General features: G+C 37.8%; 1 protein-coding gene across 1 annotated transcript; it reads left to right on the forward strand.

Annotated features, from left to right (window-relative positions):
• Window positions 1-1118: 1118 nt before the first annotated feature.
• Window positions 1119-7481, forward strand: LOC135218497 (uncharacterized). The gene is made up of 3 exons (XM_064254850.1): window positions 1119-1273; window positions 3813-3974; window positions 6424-7481. Exons 2-3 carry the CDS (start codon window positions 3832-3834, stop codon window positions 6839-6841), a joined length of 561 nt encoding a protein of 186 aa, XP_064110920.1. The 5' UTR covers window positions 1119-1273; window positions 3813-3831; the 3' UTR covers window positions 6842-7481.
• Window positions 7482-12500: the final 5019 nt, after the last annotated feature.

The raw sequence follows: 12500 nt of genomic DNA on the forward strand, positions 1-12500 counted from the left end.
TATTATATATATATATATATATATATATATAATAATATAGATATACATATACATATACATATATATATATATATCTATATATATATATATATATATATATATATATATATAAACATTTGCTTGCATATGCATCTGACCATCAAGAGTTGGTTGCGTTCTTTCTGTGCAGATTTCGATATCAGTTATTCTAAATCTCATTGTACAGTTGAAGACGGTTCACGTCCTTTCTTTTATATTTTGTATACAGGACTTCATTAGCATGTGTACCAAATACTGGCGTCTGTAAAGCTAGTGTGCACCTCCATACTTCTTAAATTCCAAATACATAATATATATATATATATATATATATATACATATATATATATATATATATATATATATATATATATATATATATATATATATATATATGATGATGGCAATGTTATGGATGTGAGGTGGATGATTTCATGTATTCGAAATCCGTGGAGAAGCTCAAGTAGAAAAGAGAGTTGAATAAGTAAAACGAGAGAGAGAGAGAGAGAGAGAGAGAGAGAGAGAGAGAGAGAGAGAGAGAGATATCACTTTCAAGGTAAACGCGTTGAGCCATGGAAGGTTACCACCAGAAAAGAAGTTCATATGAGCAAACTTTAATTCTACATTGCGGTTAATCGTCGCTTAGATTTTAAGTTGCTAAAAACTACTTTAACGATTTTTAACACTTTAACTGCAAGAAGCAGAATCAATCAGGGAAAATGAAGGACAAATGCTCCGAAATACTCAACTAATTTACCGTAGACATGCCAATCACTTTTATACGAGAAAAGCCAAACATGAAGAACCAACAACGGAATAATAATTAATCGAAGCAACACGTAAATGCAAAATGATCGAGAATGTATAAAGGTATGAGAGAGAGATAGGTGAAATATCGATGCAGTGCGTAGCATGTTTAGGATAAAAGATATGTGAATCCGTCGTTATGAATCAGTTACCTAACCACCAATACGCCAGCGCCCAGGGCAAAAACTAATAATGTCATGACTACCGCACGTGTGAAGCCGCAAGTATCCAGTCTCCCGCGTTGATTTTCACCTTCATCCACAACTAGGCCCCCGTAGCCACCGGATTTCCCCCCAACATACTTAAGACGATTGAGCAGGAGCGCCGACTTGCTAGATCCTTATGCGCAGTTGGTCTCACAGCACGACGTTGTCAGGGTTCGCTTAGTTGTCCTGCAAACTCTTCCACCAACTTCAGGATCCGAGTTACAAACTGCTGAATCCGTCCCGTGAGTAGCGTTTCTTTTCACTGTCATATCTTTATTTCCTTTTCTATGCTTTTATTTCATGTTTTCTATACCACAGGACATTCTTATTATTACGCTTTTGAACTTACCTCTTATCCGTTTCCCCAGTTTCTGTGAGATTTATACATTGATGATCATTCAAATATAAATGATTTTAGTATTCACTTCAGATAATTTGTTACTTGATACAAACCTCAATCAATATACAAAATATAATGAAAATTTTTGCTCGACGTCGATGTGCCGCCTTAGTTTTGGTTTTTAAGAACAATATTCAATACTGGAATATTTAGAATAGCTCTAAAAGCATTCATTGACCCTTTTAACACTAGGGTCAAAGAATAATCTCACAGCCCTGCGCTTTCTTTTGCCCCAAAAGTTGTTTGAATTCTGGAAATGATTCCTGTAACATCATGGTTCCATTTTTATGACCAGTAACATATATTGCAATTTGGTCTTCGATTCCTCTTAGTGCCTTTTGTCACGCTGATATTGTTCCATAAAAATGTCCAGATCATCTTTAAAACACTTGTCTATTTGAAATAGCTACGAGATGTCTTGATACATGCATGGTCTGGGCACAAGAAAATGTTTTGTGAGTGATAACCAGAAAAAAAAAAAAATGATAAAATTTAAACGTGATCGCAAAGGATGTGTCAGAGTCAGTCTGCACTGAAAAGAATCTTTTGGAAGACAACAGCGACAATGTTTTGTCGCAGACAATTGTTATAATCTGCTATGAATAAAAAGTTCGATCGTGGGTCAAACAGATCATTCTAACCTTCCCTTCAAAATCTGATTCTGGAGTGAATATATTATGTTTGTATGGTGTTTTTACGTTGCAAGGAACCAGTGGTTATTCAGCAATGGGGAATATATTATGAGAATATGAGCAAGAACATGTACGTCCATTATTTGGGAGAAAGGTTCACTTACGTCTGTCAACATAATTGACTTTTACACTAAATTAAAATTAGCAGCCATGCTAAAACTGTATCTGTCCACCTTAAAACCTTAAGTTACCTTATCCAATACCCGTCGATGAAATGACGATAAACTAGGTTAAGGTGAAGCCTAAAGAGATACAAGGCGATTGCCACAAGCGACCCTTTCAAACTCTGTTAAGATGCCTGCGGGGCCCCAGGGAGACATTTTTGCCTTGTGAGGTATTTCATGACAGCTAAGAACATTCACGAAGAATCTCTTCATAATTGAAAGCAAAATGTTCATGAATAATATTTAGATTTAATCATCAGATCGAGTTGGGAAAAAAATTGTACTTATGGCTCACTATCCATTCTCTGTTTAGTGAGCGAAATAACTTAGTTTCGGACATAACTGTAACTAATACCTAATTACCTGTTAATCAACAGCTGGGTCTGTCAGGCTTCGTCCAAAATCGACGAGTTCTAGATTGATTATGAGCATCAGTGTTGTGCAAATAATCTCATAAAAAAGTCCAAGACACCTTTAACTTGCTTATCCGGTTCCTGCGGAACATGTATAAAAAAAAGGCGAAAATGAGCGATGAACAATAGAGCTGAAAACAACAAACCAAATAAAGACGAATAGAAGAACAGACGAATATTGACAAAGTTAAACAGCAAATGAGGAATAAGTCAAGAATATGGAGGTATGGCTTTCTAAAGTAGTTTGGTAGTAGCCCCATGCAACTGGGAGAAAACACCACAGTCGTACTAAGATGTAATAGTTAGAGAAGTTGCCAAGTAAAAGTTAAGTTGAGCGATGAGTTGAATATAGAATGTAGGTTAAAGGTCAAGCACTGGGACCTTATTGAGGTCATTCAGCGCTGAAATGGAAATTGACAGTAAAAGGTTGAAAGGAGTAACAGGGGGAAAACCTCAAAGCAGTTGCACTATGAATCAAGTGTTAGAAGAGGGTGGAAAGTAACATGAAGAAAGAGAATATGAAAGGAGGTACAGTAAAAGGAACGAAAAGTGGTTGCAGTTAGGGGCCGAAGGCACGTTGCAAAGAGGTCCACTGACGGCACTACCTCCCTACGGAGAGTAAAATGTCAAGAAGTGCGTGCAGCCAAGGTTCCCAAGGGCCGCTGCTCACACCCTTTAGCTATGTTTGCGCTTTGCGGTGCGTCAGTTGCCTTGGCGGCACCTTGGCGGGCGGCACAACTCCATTACGGGATGACGACGATTTTGCCCATCACACGTAGTACCTTCTTTTGGGGAGTAATTAGCTTCACGGACATGGGAATGAACAAAGACATGAGGATTTTTTTTTATCATAAAAAAGAAAATACTGGTATATGTTTCTCAACACATGAAAATACTCCGGCCTGGGAATAAACGAGGTCTTGGGGCAGGTTTCATCACTTATAGAAGTGGGACTAGTTATCAAAGTGCAAAGCACGAAATGGACGTTCTCTTCCCAATGTCATTTTACAATTTAAAATAATAATAGTACACGCACATTTTTAAAACGATCCCCCACCTACACTGAGTAGCATGCTAAAGCTAAAATAGACTTTCTTTTTCCTTTTGTGCAGGTGAATCTCCGTCTAGAAAATGTCAAGGACGAAGACATTCCTCGCCATTGCGTTCGGCGTCTTGGTGCTGACAGAGCAGGTGGCGCCTCAGTCAACATCAACAGGGGGAGGGGGAGCAACACAAGGGAGTGGAGATACCAGATTTTTCCCCGGTGCACTGAAGTAAGAGCCAATGTATTCATGCGAGCTTGTTTTTCTGTCCTATTTCTGCAGCGTTGTGCTTGTGAGAAATGCCAAACCAAATATAGACAAACGAGTGGACTCACCAAAAAGGGATCAATTTTTGTTGTCATGGTAGGGAATATATAAACAGTGTATACATATACAGTGTACAAGTTGGGAAATGTGTTGACATTTTATTACACACAAATACCCTATACATCATGTGCACAAAAACACGATTCTGCATATTCTCCGAGTAAACGTGAACATATTTACAATTTCTGTTATAAAAATCAAAAGCGTGCCTAGTTAAAATATCCATTAGACATCTAGACTTCCATGTGGTGAATCATTGATTTATTGATCATGAAATGATCTATGGCTTTTCCACTTTCAGGACAGTCACCAAAGTCATTTCAGTTAGATAATTTAAAATGTTATTTTTTCTAACGATGGTTACGTCAACTGAGTACAAGAATATAACGTCCATTTAGAGTTTTCATTAATCTGACCCCGTTTCCGTGGCGGGTTGATCAATTGATCTAAGGGCAGAGGCCCATCAATATAATTTTCCGTTTCGTTTTTCCACTGGGGTAAGTGGTCTCATTTATTTTGATCATTTAAGCTTTCACAAAAATGATACACTGTTTTGTTTTTATCTGCATCCGCACTGAGAACCCGGCCCCGCATAGATCTAAAGTGTTAGCGAATGGTAAGAGCGCCTTCAGTGCAATATATGCTATTTTCGGAAAAGCCCGAATCTGCTTTACCCAAAATTGTATCAACGGCAGGGCTTCAGAGGCAGTTTTCATTCCTTTATTGTCTCGTAAATCATTCAGGTTCTCCTGGACCTCGAGGTCATCTTCATCATCCAGTTTTGCTAAGTATGGCTGGCGGATCCAAGGTTGGATTGGTTCCTTCTCAGGCGGGAAATCCTCTTCCATTTTTCTTTCTAGTACTGAAAGTTGGGCCACCACAATTGTTATGAGATCTTGGCTTGGTTCTCCTTACCCGATTCGTGCATCACATTCTGGAAATTTACGAACTTTCCCACCTTTGCTCGCCGCTTCCACAGGCCCAGTTTCCTTTTGAATAATGCCTCCGTTTTTTTTTTTTTTCGTTAGCCTTCACTCTGTTAACTCCGTATCATTGGATAGAAAGATTCAGGTCATTGAGGTGACTGAAAACACACGCAAGGTAGGAAAGCTTGCGTAGAAAGCCTTCGTCCTTGAATAGATGTGGTTCTGTCCCCTTGTGCTCCCTCAAGAAAATAGCGATCTCCCCACTCAGTTCAAGGACCTGGGACAAGACCTATCCTCGTGACAACCAGCGCGTCTTAAATTAATATTTTTCAGGAAGACTTTTCCGATACCCCCAAGAACCGGTTTTGATACCCTCAGGGGTATTGAGGGACTACTTTCGGAACACCTGGTCTATTGCCAACCTTTTGAAAGTTTGGTTCAAAATCAAAGTAAGATGATCTACTGATATTTCACATCTTTTTTTAATTACTGGATTCATTTCCACATAATATGCATTTCCTTATTGTATGTTAGAATTTATTTTCATAAAAGTGATGTACTCCATCTAAGGTGAAGTGTTAAGTTTAGGTGCCATTTTCTTAACATAAAGGTTTGCCCTTTATAGATATTTATGAAAGATATATGACTTTCCTAATGAATTAGACAGAACATCCTTGAAACGCCACCCCCCCCCCCCACCACCCAGTTTAAGAAAAAAGCAAAACACGATCAGTGCTATTTCTAATTAAGAATAACTACTCTAAATACGTTGGAATATAGGGCATCATTCCTGTGAGCAACCCCTTTTATTAACACACACACAAATATACACAAACACATTATACATACATACATATATACATACACACATACGCAATATATTATTTATATATAATTATATCTATATATAATATATATATGTATATATAATAAATAATTATATAAATATATATACCCAAATTATATATATATAATATATATATTATATAATATATATTATATATCCTAAATAATATAATTAATAAATAATAATTATATGTATTATAAAATATATTATTAATTAATAATAATCTAAATATATAATATATCATTAAATAATTTTATATATATTATATATATATTATATATATAATATTTAATATGTATTAATATGATATTATCTATATATAATAATTAATATAATAAATAATATAGTTTTTATAGATAGATGGCGGGGTTTCGAGTTGAGTATTCTAGAAGTTGTCACAGATCTAAACCTGTTTGGATAATAACACTTCAACATTCCCCTCAACACCCGTTACTAAATACTATTTGTTCTGCCTCGGCAACTTACAGTAAGGACTATATAATCTTTTAGTTTTTCTTTTCTTTTATCCTTTCTTGTCATACAATAATAAGATTGTTCTAATTCAACATTGTACCAACAGCCAAGCCCTCGCTACAGGTGGTCAACTTCTCAATCAACTAGGTGGAGGGGCTCTTGGAGGATTTGGAGGCAGCCCTCAAGGAGGATTTGGAGGATTCGGAGGTAACCCTCAAGGAGGATTTGGAGGATTCGGAAGTAACCCTCAAGGAGGATTTGGAGGAGGATTCGGAGGAAGACCTCAGGGAGGATTTGGAGGAGGATTCGGAGGGAGACCTCAAGGAGGATTTGGAGGATTCGGAGGGAGACCTCAGGGAGGATTTGGAGGATTCGGAGGCAGACCTCAGGGAGGATTTGGAGGATTCGGAGGCAGACCTCAGGGAGGATTTGGAGGATTCGGAGGTAGACCTCAAGGAGGATTTGGAGGCTTTGGAAATCAAGGATTTGGAGGTTTCCCCCAAGGCGGTGGCTTTGGTAAGTAGCTTTCTCTTGATTCTGAGAAACATTTGTAAGCCATGGTATTGGCCTTCGGTCTTAAAGGAAGTTGGAAATGTAATGGGTAATCAATGAATATTTATAATTGCAAACATTGTTGCCATTTCAATTCGTAATCAGTAAAAATATTGTGATAATGTTGTGCAAAGTTTGACATTTCTTTCGTGTGAATGAAGTTTACGGAGAGAGAGAGAGAGAGAGAGAGAGAGAGAGAGAGAGAGAGAGAGAGAGAGAGAGAGAGAATCATATTTCATATCATTATTATTGGTTGCATGTGTAGAATTTTAAATATATCTTCGTTTTATGTAAGATGTGGTTATAAATATCTATAAAATATGACGATTTTACAAGAAATGGTTAGTAGCTGCTTTTCTCTTGAAAACGAAGCCTTTTCCGAGGACGTCAACTTCAATGGTTATCTGAAAAGGTGACTTTTTTTGGCACTAAATAAAATATACTCACATTCTCTCATTTATCCATTACTTGCCACAGGATCTCTGTTTCCTTTCAAAGTACTTCACTCTTTTAAGAGAAGAAAATTCTCATCCATAGAGTTTATGGAATTGCTTTCACCATTTCTTGAAAAATGTTACAGCACCTAAATAAAATCTGACCGTCGCATAACAATTTTATATCCTTCTAAACACTAAGTTTCCCTCCTGCTCCGGGGTTACTGCAGAGTTATTAATAGCAGTGACGATATTTCTAAATATGATAGGCGTGGATATTGCTGGCACTTCTTCCTACTAAGCACAAATTGCTTGAAGTAAATTTCATTTCAGGGTAACACAATAAGAGGTACAATCGTAGGTGACGAACTGTTGGTGAAGAAAGTGGATATCAACGGGATTAAATAATAACAGCTACCATGATCGGCATTTCTATTTCTGAATTCAATTCGATACATGAAACACACACTGTCTAGTTTGATGGAAAGGGGTCTTCCAACAATGACTGTGAAGTTTGCTTTGTAAACAAAGTTGACACTGGGACATACCGATAATATCATATTACGGAGAATAGGGAATGCTCCACCAACAGAAAATTCAAGTAATGCGAATTGTGACTTGGAAAAGACAAGCTAATGTATGTACGTGGATGTAACCAATCCTATATATTACCTCGAAGAGAGTCTTACAGAAGAATTAAAACCTTACTCCGAGCAGACATTTTGGGATGCCAGCGAAAACAGGCACACAAGGAGAGGAATAAGATTTTCGGCAGAACAAGCTTCAGAGTCGCTTCCGAGAAGTCATTTCGTAGATCTCCAACTTTGGAGATATTTTCAGGAAGGGTTCACTTTAGAATTACACCAGTCTCTCCTGAACCGATTTTCCTCGACGAATAAGAGTAGCTCTAAAATGCGATCTTCGGTGAAATTTGAGATTCTGGTATTCATGAAGTAGTACTGATGACGTACAGAGGATGACCAACTCAAGATAAGAAGAGGTAGGGTGGCATGGTTCAACCGCTCTCATTTAGCAAATTTAGCAGATAGGCTAGCTTACTCCAGCTTTTAAGTTATAATACCTTTTAAGAAAACTTCAAGTATCCTATAAGCCTTGTCCTAATTGTTCATAAACAAATGACAAAATATGGCTTTCAGACCTCTTGGTCATGGGAAAAATAAAAAAGTTCCCTCAAGTCAGCATAAGAAAGGTTTACACCATGATCATGGTCAGTGAATAACCAAATGCAGTTCTCATTTTTACGTTTTTGTAAGATACTTCCAGGACGTTAACCAATTTCATCTGGCAACTGTTGCCTCCTGTTTCGGAAATATTTATAGGATACACAAAAGTAGGAGGTGGTATGCTCTAAATTGCTGCTCTCATAATATTTTAAATGTGGACTCACCAACTTTTGTGTGTGTGTGTGTAATAATTTCATTCGCTACATTTAGCGTAGGACTGACCAACTGAGACAATTTAGCACTGAAACGGCTATAAATAACTAGATAATCTAAAAAAAGGGAGGCCTGCACAGGATTTTAAATTTCATTGATGACATCTCAATGGCAACAGCAAAGCATGTTACGCTTAGCAAAATCCTCTGTGGAATACTGTGGCCGGACATTTAACCGAAGGGCATTTAGCCTAACGGACATTTGGCTGAAGAGACATTTAGCCGAACGTACATTTGGTCGACGGACATTTGGCAGAAAACTTACAAGTGTGAAGTATAACAAGCAATAACTTCAAGTATTTTAATTAACACTTTATTGCAAAAAATTACATAAAAAAATACAGTAAGAGGTATGTTCTTAAGTATTCAAAGATTGTGCGCAATTGCTGTCAGAAAATCTATTTTTTGATACTCCTCACATTTCTCAATGATAGACAAAGTTGGTTCCGTTTGACCATGTCTGGTTCAAAGTGTTTGAGCTGAAAATTGCAGTTACCCAGTTCAACAATTGAGATGGCAAACTCAAAGTAAATGCCGATTGCTTTCGAACTGTTAAGATTGCTTGTTAAAAATTAACAGAACAATAGTGGGTGTGAAATACATGTAGGTAGGTACGTCTACTACATTTTGGGCCAAATGTTTTTCGGTCAGTTGTCCGTTCGGTCAAATGTCCGTCGGCCAAGTGTCCGGGAGCCGTGGAATACCTTCTAGTTTGAATGGGGTGGATAACGTATTTCCTATTCCTACAATCATGGACCAGTCTGGTAAAAGGGAGCTAATGAACCTAATCGTATATCCCTTTATGCCTAATTTTTGTGGCTGCATACATTCCTTTCAGGGCATTTCCACAGGGTATCGAGTTCAAACGCATGATTAAAAGTTACTGCTAGTGGCACCTGTTTTGGGTTTAGTCTAGGGGCTGGAGGGGGGTCTGTGTGCATAAGAGAGGCAGAGAGTTACTCTTCAGATTTGATAAATATAGGGTCTTGGATTAAAAAAACTTGGGTAGACTTTAGGGAAGGCGAGCCTTCTCTTGTAACAGACGTTTGAAAATTACACATTAGGATGAAATTTTCTGCACAATCGCGTCTGATGAAAATTGAGTTTTCCCTGTATCTCATGCTCTAATTTACCTAGAATGATGGTCCCAATGTCTAGACATATATTTTAGGGTCCAAGAAATTAATTTATGTCATTCAAAAATCAGACAAACCAATTCCAAGGGCACATTTCTTGTATTCAAAGTCTTGCCGAATCACATTTCTATGTTGGTTTACGCTCTATGCCTAGTGTTCTGTGTGAGATTTCATATTTGTGCTGTAAGATTTCAAGTAATTTACGCTGTATATAGAAAACAAAGTCCCATTAAATCACATGGAAATTTCACTGTAACCAAAGATCAGGCATCATGGACGGCAAACACCAATTTACAAATTTCTTAAAAACTTGCACAGTTTTCTCTGAACATGATATGCGTAGATTTAAAGCTTCAATTGTGGAAATTATATGTTCCTATAAATACTTTCTTCTTGAAGGTTACAGTCACAAGATCTAGTGCAAATGACACCTTTCCGTTTGCAGGATCAGGAAGCCCTTGTACATTTTTTACACCCACAGCGACCTGTGTATTCTTCTGGCAAAGGGTTATGCCCAACAGTAGGAAGTAGCAACGCTATCCAGTACATATCAAAATGATTTTGGATCTGGCTTGTCAACAGCAGTATCAAACACACAAAGCATTTCCTTAGTTGCAATGAATGCTCTGAGTATGTGAGCCTTGATTGCTTCAGTGGTTGGAGACAATTCATCGCTTACCTTGCTGTGGAAATACAAATGAGGCCACAATTCATTCATTGATCAAAGTGCTGTACCTTTCTTGAGAACTTGAAGCAGGTATGCCTCGGCTTTTGTCAAACTCTCGGACAATTCTAGCTCGTAAATGTAGGGGCTAAACTCAGCCAAAAATTGTGCTGGGTTTGCCTTGAGAGCGGCTGGTTTTGTTCCAATTTTGCTGGTATAGTCACTTCCAGTCAAATGATGCACTGCAGGTAACACAGAACAGAGTGAACCAAGCTGTACAGTCATAGGGTGAATAGGTGAGAAACTTGTTGAGTTACCAATACCACATCCGACCCACAATTGCTAGAGACCATTGGCTTAAAGGGTGGATAAATTATATAAAAGGAGGATGATGACATCACTGTCTGGCAAATGTTGTACTTCAGGGAGTTTTCAACATGCAGAGCAATTCTTTCATCAGCTTTCTCTATGTTTTGCATGTTTGATTTCACCAGCCTCCACTTGCCCTGCATTTGTCAGAGAAACAGCTACTTCCTATTGTTGGGCACAACCCTTTGCCAGAACACAAAGCTCGCTGCGGGCATAAAAAAATGTACAAGGGCTTCCTGATCCTGCAACGGAAAGGTGTCATTTGCACTAGATCTTGTGACTGTAACCTTCAAGAAGAAAGTATTTATAGGAACATATAATTTCCACAATTGAAGCTTTAAATCTACGCATATCATGTTCAGAGAAAACTGCAAGTTTTTGAGAAATCTGTAAATTGGTATTTGCTGTCCATGATGCCTGATCTTTGATTACAGTGAAACTTCCATGTGATAGAATGGGACTTTGTTTTTTATTTACAGCGTAAATTACTTGAACTCTTACAGCACAAATATGAAATTTCACACAGAAGACGAGGCATAGAGCTTAAAACACCATGGAAATGTGATTCGGCAAGACTTTGAATTCAAGAAATGAGCCCTTGGAATTTGTTTATCTGATTTTTAATGACATAAATTAATTTCTTGGATTCAAAAATATATGTATAGACACTGGGACCATCATTCTAGGTAATTAGAGCATGAGGTACAGGGAAACCTCAATTTTCATCAGACGCGATTGTGCAGAAAATTTAATTCAAATGTGTAATTTTCAAACGTCTATTACAAAAAAAAAAAGGCCCATTTTCCCAGAAGTCTACCTAAGTATTTTTTTAAGCCAAGACCCTATATTTATCAAATCTGAAGAGTAACTCTCTGCCTCTCTCATGCACACAGACCCCCCTCCAGCCACCCCGACTAGCTTGTGTTTCCGAATGAACCATCTGTCCTTATCGAGGGAAAGGAGGGGATGCCAATCTTTGTTCCTTCTCATTTTTGAGGATTATGTACAAACAGTGACAATGATGTTTTGAGGAGATTACAATGGAACAGAGAGGTGATAGAGTCATAGGGAGAAGGTCAGCAAAGAAGATAGGAATGGAATATAGAATTTTGGGCTACGGCTAAGCACTAGGACCTATGAAGTCATTCAGCGCTGAAAGTGAAATTGATTGTCGAAAGATTTTAAAGTTGTAACAGGAGGAAACCCTTTCAGTTGCACTGTGAAACAATTGTCAGGAGAGGGTGGAGAGTAAGGTGGAAGAAAGAGAAAATGAACAGAGGAGCAGAATAAGGAATGAAAGGGGTTGCAGCTAGGGGCCGAAGGGACGCTGCAAAGAACCTTAAGCAATGCCTACAGTGCACCGCATGAGGTGCACTGAAGGCAGTACCTACAGGGCAAAGAAGATAGGTTATTTTCTCAGGGGGATTAATGCACTTGATAAGTTAGGTCAGTCAACAAGGTCATGTAGGCTAAGAGAATTCGCAGCCTACAACAAGTGAGTCTAGGGTATAAAGGCTATAATAACTTTATAACTTCTAATGAAACAGCACTGCAATACAAAATATATATATA

Source organism: Macrobrachium nipponense, chromosome 9, assembly GCF_015104395.2.
Source record: "Macrobrachium nipponense isolate FS-2020 chromosome 9, ASM1510439v2, whole genome shotgun sequence".
NCBI lineage: Eukaryota > Metazoa > Arthropoda > Malacostraca > Decapoda > Palaemonidae > Macrobrachium > Macrobrachium nipponense.